A 16,792-nucleotide genomic window follows, 5' to 3' on the forward strand; every position below is an offset into this window, starting at 1 on the left:
ACAAACATGCATTCATCTGGCCAACCCAACACATTCCCAGGCCTCCCCCTGTGCGAGGCCTCGTGGAGCGGAACGTGGAAGATACGTTGGGCAGCTCACATCCTCAAGGAGAAGGCAGGGAGGGACAGACACGTGTTTACAGGCCAGTTTGGTGTCATGATTAAGGGCACAGACTTTAGTGTCAGACAGACCTGGGCTTGACTCTCAGCTTCGCCAGCCACCAGGAAGTTGCTTGATCTCTCTGAGCCTTACTTGCTTTGTCTAGAAACTGTGGGGGGAGGCAGGATAACATTTTAGAGTTGTCACCTCATTGGAGTGTTGTGTGGATAAAAAGAGGCGCCCATGGAAAGCTTAGCATAGTGACATCAGGCACATGTAAAAAGCCTGTTTTGATGACTAGTGTAATTAAGGAAAATTCCAAGTATTGTAGGCAGTATGCTTTGGAGTCCAGAGGAAGGAGTGGTTCACTCCGAGTCTCCTCTTACTCGGCAGCTCCCTAAGCTAGTTCCGGGCTGCTCTCTTGGGGGCTGCCGGAAGGAAGATGCAGGTAAAACAGGTGAAGCCTGCCTGTGGGATGCAGCAGAAGAACCCCAAGCCGCTGGGCTGGCCGGAAGAGCCTGGTTCAGGCCTCCTTGGGGACCCCCTGACAGATGGTGGGCTCAGCCAGCTGGGCAGGGCCCTGCGGGAGTTGCAGGTGAGTGAGGTGAGCTCTGAAGGTGCCTGGGCCAGCAGTGGCCAGAGCTCACCTCTCTTCTGAGGTGGTAAAAGCCTGGAGCCTGCACCGAGGAAGCCGCATGCTCAAAGGGGTTAAAGCAGAGGCTGTGGTGCTCCCAGAACCACAGCTAAATCTTTTTATCCAGCCTCTTAGGAGCCCCACTGACGTCTGCCTGCCTTCATCCCCTCTGTTTACATAGCACTACGAGGGGGCTCTTCTTTACTGGTTAATTTATTTTTTAAAATATATTTTTATTGATTTCAGAAAGGAAGGAAAGAAGAGAGATAGAAACATAAATGATGAGAGAGGATCATTGGTCGGCTGCCTCCTGCAGGCCCCACACTGGGAGTCAAGCCCGCAACCCAGGCATGTGCCCTTGCCAGGAATCGAACTGTGGCCTCCTGGTTCATAGGTTGACAATCATTGATTCACACAGTTATTAATTTATTGATTACCAAACATTTATTGACCACTCACCATGTGCTGATCATGTAGGCCCTAGGAAATCCGGGTCCTCATGGAGTTTACAATCTGCCGAAGAGAAACGATTACAACACCATATCAGTTCTCTAAAGGGCTTATCAGCATAGGGTTCTGTGGGGCATCTGAATTAGTCTTGCAAGAAAGGGAAGGAAGACTTCAGGGGAAGCTGATTCCTGGCGGAGGTGGTCAGCAATGAGTGAGGAACATTCCAGGCAGAGAAAATAACAAGAAAAGTCTCAGAGGTAAATGAGTGCTTGGTCTGTATGGGGACTGCAAGCAGCTCAATATTTTGAGAATAGGGTTTGAGGCACAGAGTCAGGAGAGAGGGCTGGAGAGGGAAATAGGGGCTAGGCCATACAGGGCTTTGTAAATCTATTGAGATGCTTGGACTTTTTCGTGAAAGTCCAAAGGAAACCACAGAAATATTTCAAGCAGGGAGGATATTGCTCCCCATTTTCAGGTGAGCAAACTGAGGCTCAGCGAAGGGAAGTGAGGAAGAATCAAAGGCAGCGCAGGTGCAAATGCCGAAGTCCTTAGACTCAATATGGTGCTTTCTCTCCTCGGGATGCATGCTCGCTCTTGTACAGAAGGGGGCGCTCTCTCCCACGATTTGCCACAGGGTGGCTGGAAGGCCGTCCGTCCTGCTTTTCCAGTTTTTCTTTTTTCCTTTTTATGATTACTTACAACTTGTTTTTACAGCCTCGAGCCTTGGAATTAAGCATGTGAGCTCCCATTTACTGAGCAGTGCCTGTCACTGCTCGGAGCTTTGGGTTCCTTATCCCATTTCATACTCTCTATAACTCTAATCAGCTCCATGTTATGGATGAGGGAGACTCAAAAGAAGTGACTACCCCCCTCCCTTCTCCAAATCTCTGTCCAGACTACAGGCTCTTCCAGGGCAGTCTGGGATGTAGTTCTGGGAGAAGCCCTGGCAATGGGGTTCTGTTGGAAATGTTGGGCCCTGTGTCCCAATGCCGTGTGCATACATGGCTTCTGGCTGAGCCTGGATTGATGCCACGTAGGCCCGACAGGCCCCAAATGTGGCCCTGCAGTTCTTCCTGGCCCAGGCCTGGAGGCAGAGACTGAAAGCACAGTCCCAGATTTAGATCCAAGAGGAACTGAAGCATTTGGAGGAGGCAGGAGACCTGGGGAAGAGGTAAGGAGGGTCATGGAGGGGATTTGAGTCTTCTGATTGGGCCAGGCACTATGCTGGTGCGCTGAGATCCAGTGTCAATCACAACAGACCGGGCCATACAGTCTCTCCTCAGGGCTTTGTGGGGGATAGATGAGACAGTTCTTGGTGCTAAGTGCAGTGATGAGGGGAGTAGGGGCTTGTGGGAACAAAGAGGTGTACCTGACCCAGGCTGGAGGGGATCAGAGATGATGGCATTCAAGCTGAGAATGAAAGGACAAGAAAACCAGCCAGGGGGGTTCACTAGGCTCTGAGCCCCAAAGGGGCGGTCTGTGCTCATCACATAGAGGCACTCAGTAAATATAACTTGTTGGAACAAATTAAGAAACAACATTTATGTGCATGGGGTGTGGGGTGGAGAAACATATTGTTCTAAGAGAGGACAATACTGTATGAAAAAAGGTCCAGAGCCAAGCAATGGTAAAATGGGTTCTGGGTATCAGTCTGGCTGGAGCCTGGCAGGTGCATGGTCAGAGGCAAGGCATGTGCCATGTCTCTGGATTTTAACTTTACCCTGAGGTGATGGTGAACCATTAAAGGCTTGTCATCTCAGCTCTGCCCCTCACTGGCCATGTGAATCTGGGCGTTAAATCACTCTTCTGATCCAGTTTTCAAATCTATAAAATGACACTACCTCATAGGGTTGTCCTTGGATAAAATGAGGTCATACACATGAAGTGCAGACACACACCTGGCTGTTGTCCCTTGGTATCCATGGAGGATTGGTTCTAGGACTTCCATGGATACCAAAATTCACAGGTGCTCAAATCCCTTATATAAAATGGCACAGTGTTTGCATGCAACCTACACATATCCTCCTGTATACTTTAAATCATCTTTAGATTACTTATAATACCTAACACAGTGCAAATGTTATGCAAGTAGTTGGTATACTGTATTGCTTAAGGAATAGTGACAAGAAGAAAAACTTAAAAAAAAAAAAGAAGAAAAACTTTGTACATGTTCAGCTCAGACATGCAGCCACTGTGGGCCTAACTACATAGTACAACATCAGCAATAATGGAACATTAAAAATATGTATATTTTCGCCCTAGCTGGTTTGGCTCAGTGGATAGAGCATCGGCCTGTGGACTGAGGGGTCCCAGGTTCGATTCTGGCCAAGGGCACATGCCTGCGTTGTGGGCTTGATCCCCAGTATGGGTTGTGCAGGAGGCAGCTGATCAATGATTCTCTCTCATCATTGATGTTTCTATCTCTCCCTTCCTTTCTGAAATCAATACACACACACACACACACACACACACACACACACACACACACATCTATCTATCTATCTATATCTATATCTATATCTATATCTATATCTATCTATCTATCTATCTATCCCCCCCAATCCGGGTTGGTTGAATCCGTGAAGGCGATGTGGATCCGAAAGGCTGACTGTGTTGTCACTGAAGGCCTCCAAGAGACAGCAGTGGCACGGGGAGCAGACAGTGCTGAGGCTCCGGCTGGAGCCTTCGGGCACAGCGGGACCTGATAGCCCTCTATGACCTGCATGTGCAGGCCACTCGAGCACGGACATGCCACGTGTTATAGGTTAGTAGGGACAGAGGACAGGCCTTGAGCTGGTTACCATGCTGGCTAACTGACAGACATCTCTGAACCTGGGCACAGGTATTCCCCAGCCTGGCAGGCCATGGCCACAGAGCGTCATCACCGCAGCCTGCTGGCTGGCATCCTGCAAGACACCATAAACCTGCTGCACAGAACCAGGAGCTCGGGCAGGTTGCAGACTAGGCTGGGGCAGTCATGCTGGATCCTTGCCCTGGGGAGAAATATGGTGATCAGGAATCCTTCAGGAGCTGTTTCCTCTCTCCTTTTCTTTCTTTTTAAATTATTTACTGATTAATTAGAGAGAGATGAAGCAAGGGGACAGGGGTGGGGTGAGAAGAGAAACAGATTTGTTGTTCCACTTATTTATGCATTCATGGTTGATTCTTGTATGTGTCCTGACTGGGGATTGAACCTGCAATCTTTGCATATCAGGACAACTCTCTAATCAATGGAGCTACCCAGCCAGTACCCTCTCTCCTTATTCTTTGTTGTTAATCCTCACCCAACAATATTTTTCCATTGATTTTTAGAGAATGGAAGGGAGATTGAGAGAAACATCGATGTGAGAGACACATCCATTGGTTGCCTCCTGCGTGTGCCCTGACCAAGGCCAGGGATCAAGCCTGCAACCCTGACTACCCTTGACTGAAATCAAACCTGGAACCCTTTAGTCTGAAGGGTGATGCTCTATCCAAGAAGCCAAACCTGCTAGGGCCCTCCTTATTCTTAAGGGTCTTAAAGAAGGAAGAGGAAGTTGGAACACAATAACCAAGCTAACCTTCATTATAATTAATACCATCACAAACTAGGTTTCATTGTACCAGTCCCTGCTTAAACACCCAATACCCAGTATTTCATTTAGCCTTTTCTAATGCCCAAAATAATTGTTAAGGTACCACTGATCCCATTTCTGAACTAAGGCAACTAAAGCGAGGAGAGGTTAAATATATGCTCAAGGATAGTCAGCTAGTGAGTGACAGTGTTCAAATTCAGGTCTAGTTTGCTATAGCTCTACACAGCAGATAGCAGTGTTCACAAACTGCAGTGCACCAGTCCTAGGAAGCTGAAAAAAAAAAAAAAAAAAAAAAAGGCTTGGTTGGTGTGGCTCTGTGGTTGAGCACCAACCTATGAACCAGGAGATCACAGTTCGATTCCCGGTCAGGGCATATGCCTGAGTTGTAGGTTCGAGCTCCAGTGTGAGCAGATGATCAATCAATGATTCTCATCATTGATGTTTATATCTCTCTCCCTCTCCCTTCCTCTCTGAAATCAATTAAAAAAATTTTTTTAAAGGAGGAAAAAAAAAAAAAAGATTCTCTAACCCCACTCACTACGATTCTGCTTCAATACGTCTGGGACTTTTTAAAAACAGGTTTACCAAGTATTCTTCCATGGGAGCAGGACCTGACATTCCTCCGGCCGTGAGATCAGATGACAGGCAGGAGTATCAGTGAGGGGACAGAGGAACCAGTATCCTAACCACTTCGAGTCCTGAAGAGTTCTCTGGCCTAGAGTCTAGTTTGTCCTGTTGGGCACAGTGTCTTCTATTCCCCAAGATGCTTCCAAATTCCCCAGCACCCAAGTTTCATGCTTCAGGGGTTTCAAAAGTTCTGTGACGGAGAACAGTCTTGGCTCCATGGAACCCTCAGAGGAAATTATGCTTCTGGCAACAGTGAAGGAGAAAACAGCCTTTTCTCTTAGTCTTTGCTACCCCAGGATGAAGATACGAAGGGCACCAGGGGAATGAAATTGTTTGAGAGGAGCTAAGCAACACAGAAGACACAAGACAATCATGACTGATTGTAGGGATCGCCTACACTCCAGAACGCTTTATTAAGACCTTTTTATTGCTTATGCAGTCTGACATTGATTGAGCCGTACACGTTTCCCTGTGCTGGTCCCAGGTCGCTCCGTGCAGAGCTTCTGTGGCTGTTGGGAGGTGGGACGCTGCTAGGCAGGGGCAGGCCCTAGAACGGTAACTCCTAGGAGCTGTAGAGGGGCCTTGGGCTTCAAGAGGCTCTCTGGGCGAGTAGAGAGATCAGGAGTGTAAGCCAGAGCCCAGGGGAAATATTTCCTGAGATGAGCCAAGCCCCAGCCCCTCGGAGTTTCCAGAACACAGGCTGGGTGTGGAGAGCAACACTGTGGAGGGAGCAGGGATGCCCTGTCTGCAGGCGATCCTGGAGCTACGGGAGCTCAGCGGAATGGCCAAGGTGATGGGTGTGGAGTCTGGCAACTGGGCTTTCCTGTAGGACGGAGGCGGGGAAGGGGACAACTGAATTCATGCTGGACAGGACAGGGAACTTGTTCCGTCAGAGATGGGGTCATTTCTCAGGTCCAGGGAGTGATGCTCCCTTAATTCCCTAGTCTGGAAGAACTTGGGGGCGGGAGGGAGGGTGATGTTTAAGAGTTTCCAGTTTCTGTAACCAAACCCACTCCATAAGTCTCTCAGGGGTATACCTTCACCCACCCATCTAGCTGCTGTCACTTCCCCAGTATTTCTCACAAGGCACTTGGTACAGGGCTGCTGAGGGAAAGGGAACTAGGAGGTGGCTCTGATGGTAACGCCCAATCTCCAGGTCAGGAATCCAGGTGGAAGTGGTCGGGGGCTAGCGGCTACCATAGTACAGGTGCACAGCCAGGCCAATGAGCAGGGTGGCCAGGAAGAAGGCAGCTGGGAGCTGCAGCCGCAGCAGAGCCGCCGAGAGCACGGCGTTGACCACCAGGGAGCAGGACACCACAAAGAGGCGAGTGATGCTGCTGCCGTGCTTCATGACAGCCGACATGAGCAGTCCATTCAGTGCCTGGCTGAGCACCACGAGCGCGGCCCAGCCCGAGAAGCCCTCCAGGAGGCCTGGGCCGGGGCCGCTGCCTGCATGCAGCCCCAGGTTCAGGAGCACACCGAACGTGTAAAGGAAGAGGTTCTGAAGTGCCAGGGGCAGCCGCTGTCGCTTCATGAGCAGCTCCGTGTACACAGAGGACAAGCCCGAGATGAGGCAGTACACGATGAGGAGCAGCAGTCCTAGCGGAGTGATGTGCAGGGGCATGGGGCCAGCCTTGGCTGCTGGAGGGGACCCAGGAAGGGTGTTCCCAGGGTCCTGGAGGCCACCAGCTGCGTAGCAGGCCCCCGCTGCCATCAGCAGCAGCAGTGCTAAGCCCTGGCGTGCGGAGAGGCGGCGCCGGAGGCAGAGGCAGTAGAACAGGGCCGTGCTTCCAATCTTGAGATTGCTCAGGACCTGGTAGGTGCTGGGGTCCATGTACCGTTGAAGATAGATCACCAGGTTGTTGTTAGCGCCATAGAGCAAGGCTGGTAGTGCAAAGGGGGCAGCCTGGCGCCAGGGCGGGCCCCCCCGGGGCCATGCTTGCCAGCCTACGAGGAGGGAGAAGGCGCACAACAGTAGCTTGGTCAGCTCAGTCAGCAGCACAGCTGAGGAGGGCCGGAAGGGCACTCGGCCATCCACATGGCACAGTGCCAACAATGGTGCATGGGCACCATACATGGCAGTGGACAGGAGTAGCATCAAGGTCCAGCGGGCCTTGCTGGGACGGCCCAGGCCTGGCACTCCCCCGTCCTCTACACTCATGCCCACACCAGACCCTGGGTGGCCTGTGTAACTAACAAGGGGCAGTGAGGACTGTGACACAAGATATGAAGTTGGCTCCCAGAGGGCAGGAGCCGTGGCACATCGTCAGCTGCAAACTCCACACTCAGGGTGGGAAAGGGTCTGGTGGCCTCAGAAGCCACAGTCTTGGGATCAGTCCCATGGGGTCAGGGAGGGAAGGAGGTACCGAGGGTGCTGGCTGATGAGCCACTATCCACCCTCTGCAGGAAGGGAAGCAAGGATGAAGGCGGCAGGAAACTTGGAGACAGCAATTGGGTGGCAGCCAGGGAAGCCAGATATGGCGTCTGTGGTCGAGAGGCCTCCACCTGCAGGCCCCAGCTTCTCATCCTGCCTCCCCCACAGGATCCAGAGCTAGTCGGGCCCTTTTCGCAGTGACCGCAGGTAGTCCCTTATCGTCTTCTCCACATTGGGCACAGCATACGCCTGAGCTGCATAAATGCCAGTGCAGGTGCCCACAGCAAAGCCCAGTACCGCCGAAGCCCTCAGTTTGGCCACCACGTAGCCAGCCAGGAAGCCTTTGAGGAATGGGGAGGACATGAGCGAGCCATCCTGCGGAAGAAGATTCAGGAGGAAACTCAGTAGGTTCTCCCCTTCTCTCACCAGGAGCTACTCCATCTGGGCTGAGAGCATCCCATCACCTGCTCCTTCTCACTCTGGAAAGTTGTAGTATTCTCTCCCAAGATTTCCTCAAGGTTCTGGAGGCAGAAAAATAACCTAGGAGTTCTGATCACATAATCTCAGAACCCTGGGGCCAGGAGGCTCCAAACACAGAAGCCCGCTGCCACCAGGCCGCGGAAGAATCTGACCCTGCTTGCTTCTCATTCCCTCGCATGCTCTCCCACTACTGCGGCCAAACGGATCTGCTTTCACCTCCATGCTCATCACGCCACTTCCCACCACAAGAACACTGAATATGTCTTTCCATCTTCCTGGAATGTTCCCCTCCTCCCCTTCACCTAGTTATCTCCCATTTAAGATCCCAGATCAGGTGCCTTTTTCTCAGGGAAACGTTCCTTGAAGTCACAGAGAACAGGCCCTCAATAACCATTTGCTGAATAAATCTCTACCACCCATGCAAAAGCACACTGGGCAACGAAGCCTGAAGGGGGAGGCGTCAGATGCAGTGATACCTGGCCCACACCACTTCTCACTTCGTCTTCCACACGCTGCTGAAGGCGCTCTAGCTGGTTCTTGAGAAAGGCCAGGTCCTTAAGCTTGGGCAGAGAGTCCTATGGAGAGGGAGAGAGTGTGGCTCCAGCAGACTGACCTAGCCCCATCCCCTGCTCAAGTCTACCAGAGGCTGGGGAGGAGGTGGGATGGGTTGAGCCTGTGAAACCTCTTCACATGAACACCTTCCTGAGATGACATTGGTAAAGGAAAAAAGGGCATTGGAAATGGCAGAATTCACCCTGGGGCCAGGAAGGGAGTGCAGATGGGATGTGCATCAGTACCTTACAGAACTTCATATAGTAAGCAGTGTGCAGGGAAGGCGGGAAGGACAGCTAGGGGACCTTCAATTAGATCCATCAGGAAAATGCTAGTGACTCGACTATAAGCTATGTGGAAGTAGAGACCAGCCTGTCTTGTCTACTGAGTCCCAAGTCCTAATGCAGGGACTAGAAGTACTTAGTAAATGTGTGAGTGGTGCTGAGCTTTCAGATCAAAGGGAAATAACGGCCCAAGGCAGCTTCCTTGGACCATTTGGAGGTAAACCTGGTTTCTGCCCGGACTTCTCCCCCTTCTCCACCCAAGGCCACCCCAAAGGGAATGTGTGCCTATGCATGCTCGCGGGAGGGGGGAGGGGCGGGAAAGGGCTGTCAGTAGGAGTATGGGTCAAGGAACCGAGTGATTTTGACTGCATAAAGTATGGGCTTCAGTGTGTGTGCCAGTGAGTGTTTGAATGAGTGTGTGTCAGTGTGAATTTGGAACAAGGTGTCTCTGGGAGGGGAAATTACCAGGGCTAGGGAACGAAACAGTGAGGAGTGTGTGAGAGTGGAAGGGTTTGATGTGAGAAACCAGGTACTGAGAGGGACCCCAGGGGGAAACCTGGGGGTTCCTCAGCTGTCTGCCTCCTTAGTGCCCCGCCAATCTACTCCATACTGTTGAGGCCGTCGGCGTGAGCAAAAGCCCACCCCCAGAGAAAGCCGGGGGCATCCCCACCAGGCGTTGTCTTTCCCCAGGACTGAAACCGTGTGAATACCGCCCCGACTGAAGAGCACCCCCACGGTCACTCACCTTGTCATCCGCCATCTTCCCTCGTGGAGCTTGTTGCGCAGGCGCAGCCCCGCCCCCTCAAACCAAGTGCCCATCATTACTGAGGGCGGGGGCACTTCCGGGACATTTTTTTTTTTTGAAAGGTTGGAGGCGCTTTCTTAAAATTTTAAAAAAAAAAAATCTATACAGAAATATATTTATTTATTTCAGAGACGAAGAGAGAGATAGAGACATCAATGATGAGAGAGAATTACTGATCGGTTGCCTCCTACGGTCCCCACACTAGGGATCCAGTCTGCAACCCCGGCGTGTGCTCTGACAGGAATCGGAGGGTAACCTCCTGGTTCGCAGGTCCACGCGCAACTCTGAGCCACGCCAGCGCGGCTAGAGACGCTGCCTTGGCGGCCGAGCTCAGGTGGCCTTGTGCCCACCGATACTCCCACGTGACTCCTCCTCTCGGGTCTCAGCTGCGCGTGCGCGCGCGCACACGACCTGGGCGTGCTGCTCTCACCGGTGCGCTGAGTGCCCGGCGCACTTTCGCCTGGTGGGTCACCCGCCGCCCGATGAGCTCATAGTTGCGTGCGGCGCGGCTGGTGCGCTGCCCCGGCGCCCCGCCCCCGTCCCCATGCCGAAGCGCGCATCCACTCGGGGATCCTGACGCCGGTTACGTGCGCCCCCTCTCGGCGAGCGGCGCGGCTCCTCCGGTCATATTTCAGCGCCGGGACGGCCCCCGCCCCGCCCCGGGTTCGTGTGGCGTCCGCGGGCCCGGCTGACTCCGGCGCAGAGAGGCTGGGCTTGTCGGCGCAGCAGCTCCAGAGGTCGAGCTGGGCTGAGAGTGCGGGCCGGCCGAGGCCGGCGGGGACGCGGCCGGGGCTATGCTGGGCAAGGACTACATGCTGGCCATAATTCTGGTCAACTGCGACGGTGTGCACGGAGGGGTGCGAGGGGAGGGAGGACCGGGAACTGAGAGGGGAAGGGGAAGGTGAAGGGCTACCCCAAGGCTCAAACACAGGGAGGAGGGGACGTCCTGGGGTGAGAACTAGGGCACAAATGAACCCCGATCTTTGCACTGTCATAATATCCAAGATCGGGAGCCTGAACCGTCTGCCTGGACCTCCAGCATAAGGGTTGACAAGGTGTTATTCGGAACCCCCAGATATGCCCTCCTTCTCCAATCCTGTGTCCCCCCCTCCTCATTCCGTGTTCCTGTAGATGACTTGTGGGGGGACCAGAGTCTGGAGGGAGAGCCCGGCCTGCCCCCTGGCTGGAGAAAGATCCACGATGCTGCAGGTACTTACTATTGGCACGTACCAAGCGGCAGCACCCAGTGGCAGCGCCCAACCTGGGAGCCGGGCGATGCAGAGGACCCAGGCACGGTAGGTGGAGGGTGAGGAGGGGGCCTGAGCCCATGTGTGGACCTGGCCTGCTGCTACACTGACTTAGCCCCCTCTCTGCAGAGCTCGGGAGGGATTTGGGGACTTCGGCCGCCCAAGGGGAGATCCTTCTCCAGCCTGGAGAGCTCACTGGACCGGAGGTAACAGGGATAGGCCAGGCCGGGCTGGGCCAAATGAAGGGCTTGGGGTTCCATGGCCCTCAGAGATGCAGCTGGTTCTACAGTCTGCTTTCCAGCCCAGGTTCTGGACTCTGACTCATGTTTTGATTCAGTATTCTGAGATTTGGTCTAGTTCCAAGCTCCGTCTTTTGCCATGTTCTTTTCCGCATTCTGCATCCTGACTTACCGTGTTCTAGACCTTGGGCACTGTCTGGGGACCTGTCCATGGAGATTCCTGTCCTGGTCTAGGGTCTCTTGTCCCCATTTGGAGCTCTGGTTCACATTTTGAACCCTGCTCGTTGTTTACAACTTTTATTCTATGTCCTGTGCCCTGATTTTCCCCTCAGATTGTAAGTCATACTCTTTAGGTTACATTTGTTTAATATGTCCTGGGCCTTCCCTGCTCTGGTTTTACATTTGGGACTTTATATCCTGGGTCTTATCCCACATCTTTTGTCTATCAAGTAGTCTGTGCCTCACGGGTCCCTTCGGTAGGTCCCTTACCAGCTCTGTTCTGTTCCAGTAACTCTCTGTCCTGGTATGGTGAGGAATCCTACATCCAGAGCATGGAACCAGGGGCTAAGGTAGTGACTTGGGTCTGAGGGCCAGCCCATGCATTGGGGGAGGCCCCCAGGGAAAGGTCAGGGGTGGGGTTGGGCTGAGCAGAGATGATCAAAGGAAGGGGTATCAGAGGGTTTGTATGTGTGTAGTCTGTGGCATCTTTCACCCTTACTCCGCCACTACTCACTTGGGGCCCTTCTGTCCTCTCTCCTAACCCTTCAGTGCTTTGCAGTCCGCTCTCTGGGCTGGGTAGAGGTACCCGAAGAGGACCTGGTGCCAGGGAAGAGCAGTATTGCAGTCAGTAACTGCATCCAGCAGCTGGCCCAGACCCGCAGCCGGAGCCAGCCCCCAGCCGGTGCCTGGGGCGAGGTGAGCTAGCCAGCCTTTCAAGGATTCAGCTCGGGGTCCAGTCGAGGTGGTTGTCTCTGAATTGTCTGTTCCCCATGGCAACCACCTTCATCCGAGCTCTGTGCTGCCCTCTGTCCTTGGCAGGGCCAGAACATGCTAATGATCCTGAAGAAGGATGCCATGAGCCTGGTGAATCCCCTGGACCACAGTCTGATCCACTGCCAGCCCCTGGTGCACATCCGTGTGTGGGGTGTGGGCAGCTCCAAGGGCCGGTGAGGACCCCAACATCCCCTCCTTCCACCTACTGCAGGCTGTGCTCCCCACTGATGCTCCCCACTGATGTGATCCCTTGTCCTTAAACCCTTGGACACAGATCCTCTGACATGGATCCAAGCTCTGCCTTCCCTGCCTGTGCAGCCCTGGTTGGGGAGGGTGGGCCCAGCTCAGCAGGGACTGAGAGGCTGAGCTGATTCTCTCCTGTGCTCCCACATGCTTCCGGAACAGTGACAGGTGAGTGACAGCCAGGTGCCTTGAGCCCCAGCCCTGACCTCCCTGTCCATCCTTCCCATATCCCTTGCCCGGCTTTCTAGCCTCTGCAGACTTGCCCCTACCCAGTCTCTACCCCAGCCCCATCTCTGACCTGCCAGGGACTTCGCCTTTGTGGCGGGCGACAAAGACAGCTGTATGCTCAAGTGCCACGTGTTTCGCTGTGATGTCCCTGCCAAGGCCATTGCCAGTGCCCTGCACGGGCTCTGTGCTCAGGTGAGGGCCAGGAGTGCGGTAGGGGATGTGGGACGGGCTGGGTCTGAAGCTGCCAGGGTGGCTGGGGCAGGGGGGTATTGATCCCCTCACCTCCACTCCCTTCTCCCTGTGCCTCAAGCTCGCTGCATCTTGTTTCAGATCTTGTCAGAGCGAGTAGGGGTCAGTGGTGATTCCCCTTGCTGTTCGCTAGACACCATCTCCCCTGAAGATCTGCCCAGGCAAGGTATGGGAGGGGCTCCTGGGTTGCAGCAACAGACTATTTTAGTGAGAGATGGGACGGGGGCCTGCTCACTTAGTACTTGCTTGGAGAGATGGGACTTCTGGTTCCGGGACCCCAAGCGCTGGATTGGAGGCACATCCTTGGTCTTTTCTTCCATTTCTGCTAGCTCCAGCCTTCGGGAGGGGGGACGAGGGGTGGCTGGCAGAGCGTGCAGGCCAACCTGCCGTGTGTATTTCAGCGGAGCTGCTGGATGCGGTGAGCCACGCTGCTCAGAAGTACCAGGCACTGTATATGGGGACCCTGCCGGTCACCAAAGCCATGGGTGAGGACTGAGCAGGCTGGAGGGGGTGGTGGGCTGCTCAGGCAAGGGGAAGGTGGGTGAGGTGGGATCTCCCATTCTCAGCGTGCTTCCATGGCCCTGTGTAGCCCGGATGCACTACCTTTCCCAGCTCAGGATTGTAAGCCCCAGCCCCAGGCATTCTCTTTGCATCTCTCTGAATTCCAAGACAGTGAGAGGGGCCTGGACACCCCCTGCAGCGCCCTCCCTTCTTGGGTCTGTCCCCGCAGGAATGGACGTGCTGAACGAGGCCATTGGCCTCCTCACCGCCCGCGGGGACCGGGGTGCCTGGGTCCCCGCCACGCTCAGTGTGTCTGACTCCTTCATGACTGCACATCCCATTCAGGTACCGGAAGGTGAAGCTGGGGGCTGGGGGAGGGTGGGCAGGGATGCAGGGTATCGTTGCTTGCTCTTGGAAAGAGCTCAGTGGGCCCGCCTGAGCCTAGCCCTCCAGTGACTGGGCCTGGTGGGCAGGCAGAGGCTGACGCGGAGGAGGAGCCGCTATGGCAGTGCCCAGTGCGCCTCGTGACCTTTATTGGTGTCGGCCGTGACCCACACACCTTTGGCCTCATCGCTGACCTGGGCCGTCAGAGCTTCCAGTGCGCGGCCTTCTGGTGCCAGCCCCATGCGGGGGGGCTCTCCGAAGCTGTGCAGGCTGCTTGCATGGTGAGTGAGGGGTGGGATGGTGGGTGGGGTGGCCCTGCTGCTGCTCTGTACTGATGATTGGGGCTCAAGATGGGCCCCCTTTCCAGAAATCACAAACCCTTGATACCGGGGTTGACCATAACTCTTAGTATTTTATCTGGCCCTCATGCTCTTTTGAATAAATTTTAAAGAGTTGCCAGGACATTTCACACAATAATTGCTATTCCTGTTTTTCTTAAACTATCAGACTAACACTGGGTCTGCATGCATACATTTCAACCTTGGGCTGGAATTGTGTAGGAGCTCTGCCCTATCAGTTGGGCATTGTCTTCCATTTTTTTTCATTTAGGTTATTTCCTGATATCTGAGGGCATTTAAGTATAGAATGCTCCCACTCTTCAGTTTACTCACTCACTCCACAAATACATGAATGCCTGCAGGGACCGTACCTGACCCTGGTAATTCAGTTTACTCACTCCACAAATACATGAATGCCTGCAGGGACCACACCTGACCCTGGTAATTCAGTGGTATAGAGGGCATGCCCGGCCTTGGGTTGAAGCAGAGACAGACCAGAAAGAAGTTGTACACTACAGGATAACGGAGGAGAAGGTCCGTTCAGGGGCTCAAGAAGTCTACCTGTAAGAGGTGATAGGAAGTGGAGAGTTGAAGATCTAAGGAAGACATTAGCTAGGTGAGGAGGAGTAGGACAGAAGGCGTGCCACGTACAGGGAACTCCAGCTGTGAAGGTGAGAGATGTGAGGTAGTGTATCTGAGAGAGTCTAATGTATCGGGGGTGCTCGGTGGGATGGAGTGACAGGTGGGGGCAGAAAAAAATGGCAGAAACCGGGACATGGAAGAACTTAGAGGTCAGGGTGATGAGTTCGTTTTGCCCGGAGGCATTCTGAGCCATTGAAAAGTTTTGAGCAGGACAGTGAAATCAGGTTTGCAGATTAGGAAGACCCCATAATGTAGGTGAAAGATTTGGAAGACACAAGAAGTAAGGAAGACCGTTGAGGACCCTGCTGAATTCAAATGAGAGAAGACGGGGGCTGCTGCGTGGGGAATGGAGTTTGAGTGGAAGACCTCCTGGACTAGGGAATCCACTCCGCTAGGGGCTAGTCTCCTCCAGAGAGAGAGAGAGAGAGGAAGAGAGAGAGAGAGAGGGAGGGAGAGATTAAGATTGAGAGCACAGGTCTGCAGTCAGACAAACTAGATTTGAATCTCAATTCTACCATTTTTTGGCTAGGTGACCTCGGGCAAGTCTCAGTTTCCTCATTTGTAAAATGAGGATAACAACGCCTGATAAGAAATTGGATTGTTACATTATACAAAGCATTTAGCACAGGGTCCAGCCCCCCTTAAGTGCTCAGTAAATGCCACGTGTTGTGTTTTTGGATCTTGAGCTACCTGGGAGTGCTGTAGATGTGGTGGACTACAAGCCTCATGTCCGACTGAAAGCTTGGCCAGTCCCCTGCCCTGCAGAAGCCCTCGGGGAGTCCGAGACAGAGAAGAGCTGGTCCTCACATGCCCGTTCTCCCTAGGTTCAGTACCAGAAGTGTCTTGTGGCTTCTGCATCTCGAGGCAAGGCCTGGAGTGCCCAGGCCCGCGCCCGCCTGCGACTCAAGCGGACCAGCTCTGTGGACTCGCCAGGAGGTCCCCTGCCTCTCCCCCTACTCAAAGGAGGGGTTGGAGGTGCAGGGGCTGCCCCTCGAAAGCGGGGCATCTTCTCTTTTCTCGATGCCTTTCGACTGAAACCCTCTCTGCTCCACATGTCCTAAGTTGATCTGGGAGGACCGGGGTCCTGAGGCTCGGGTCCTTGCTCAACTCTGCACCCCTTCTTTCCCCGGGGACATGTAGCCTCTCACCCTTTGGAACCTTCTCTGCCTGTCCCTCCAACCTTGTGCACCCTGTATTTATTGCCCAATTTATTGATTGTTTATATGGATAACTGCACCACATCCCAGGACCCCGGCTCTCCTTTCCCCGGGTCCCTGTGTTCCTTGCCAGCTTTGGACAGTTGGCTCTACCTCAGCAACACTTTATAGCAAAGTAAGTACGAATAAAAACCCCTCAGTGATCTCACTGGGTGTGAGTATATTGGACCTGGGACAGGGTTGGGGGTTAACCTGTGTGAAGTGGGTGTCTGTGTCTGTGTGTGGTGTTTGTGGCTGCCTACAGTCACACGAGGGCATGGGTGTGATGGAAATCTGACTTCATTCAATAAATATATTTGCTAATGTCGTCTCTGTCCCAGGCACTAAACTAAGCATTGGAGATCATGTAGGGTTTCCACTTTCTGAGACTAACAAGGAGGAAGAAGAACAAAATAGAAAATAGTGTATAGTACAACTAGGAAATCTCAGAGGGTTGTGGGAGCTCAGACGAGACAAGCTGGCCTGAAGCTGGATATACTAGGCTTCCTGTTGAGTTGATACTTGAGTACTGAAGGAATTTTGTAGTAGTAATCAAGCCTAGAGTATACATGTAGAGCAGTGGTTCTCAACCTTCCTAATGCCAAGACCCTTTAATATAGTTCCTCATGTTGTGGTGACCCCCAACCATAAA

At 53.4% G+C, this 16,792-nt stretch overlaps 3 protein-coding genes and 1 pseudogene across 5 annotated transcripts; 2 read left to right on the plus strand and 2 right to left on the minus strand.

The window, feature by feature from the left end:
* Nucleotides 1-541: 541 nt before the first annotated feature.
* LOC311622650 lies at nt 542-5,652 on the plus strand (annotated as a pseudogene). The gene is made up of 4 exons: nt 542-694; nt 759-881; nt 2,221-2,354; nt 5,348-5,652. The product of its transcript is annotated as an uncharacterized misc_RNA (transcript).
* A 113-nt stretch (nt 5,653-5,765) lies between these two features.
* SLC35A4 (solute carrier family 35 member A4) lies at nt 5,766-7,546 on the minus strand (the record flags this gene model as incomplete). Its single annotated transcript, XM_084885014.1, has 1 exon — nt 5,766-7,546. The coding sequence occupies one exon, from the start codon at nt 7,544-7,546 to the stop codon at nt 6,572-6,574; it is 975 nt and encodes a 324-aa protein (XP_084741140.1). The 3' UTR covers nt 5,766-6,571.
* Nucleotides 5,766-10,420, minus strand: LOC311623174 (SLC35A4 upstream microprotein). Of its 2 annotated transcripts, none has more exons than XM_084885033.1 (3): nt 9,821-10,420; nt 8,716-8,814; nt 5,766-8,134 (listed from the first exon to the last, which is right to left on the minus strand). In XM_084885033.1, the coding sequence occupies exons 1-3, from the start codon at nt 9,833-9,835 to the stop codon at nt 7,937-7,939; spliced, it is 312 nt and encodes a 103-aa protein (XP_084741159.1). In that variant the 5' UTR covers nt 9,836-10,420; the 3' UTR covers nt 5,766-7,936. The 2 variants fall into 2 exon arrangements, with proteins under 2 accessions (XP_084741159.1, XP_084741160.1); XM_084885034.1 differs by having other exon boundaries at nt 6,338-8,134; nt 8,737-8,814; nt 9,821-9,977.
* A 114-nt stretch (nt 10,421-10,534) lies between these two features.
* On the plus strand, nt 10,535-16,468 carry APBB3 (amyloid beta precursor protein binding family B member 3). The gene is made up of 12 exons (XM_084884998.1): nt 10,535-10,723; nt 11,012-11,175; nt 11,257-11,333; nt 11,875-11,935; nt 12,135-12,281; nt 12,405-12,532; nt 12,908-13,022; nt 13,161-13,245; nt 13,481-13,564; nt 13,810-13,925; nt 14,054-14,245; nt 15,769-16,468. The coding sequence occupies exons 1-12, from the start codon at nt 10,675-10,677 to the stop codon at nt 16,003-16,005; spliced, it is 1,455 nt and encodes a 484-aa protein (XP_084741124.1). The 5' UTR covers nt 10,535-10,674; the 3' UTR covers nt 16,006-16,468.
* Nucleotides 16,469-16,792: the final 324 nt, after the last annotated feature.

The sequence above is a fragment of the Pipistrellus hanaki genome, assembly GCF_964339955.1.
Source record: "Pipistrellus hanaki genome assembly, chromosome: 5".
Lineage (NCBI taxonomy): Eukaryota > Metazoa > Chordata > Mammalia > Chiroptera > Vespertilionidae > Pipistrellus > Pipistrellus hanaki.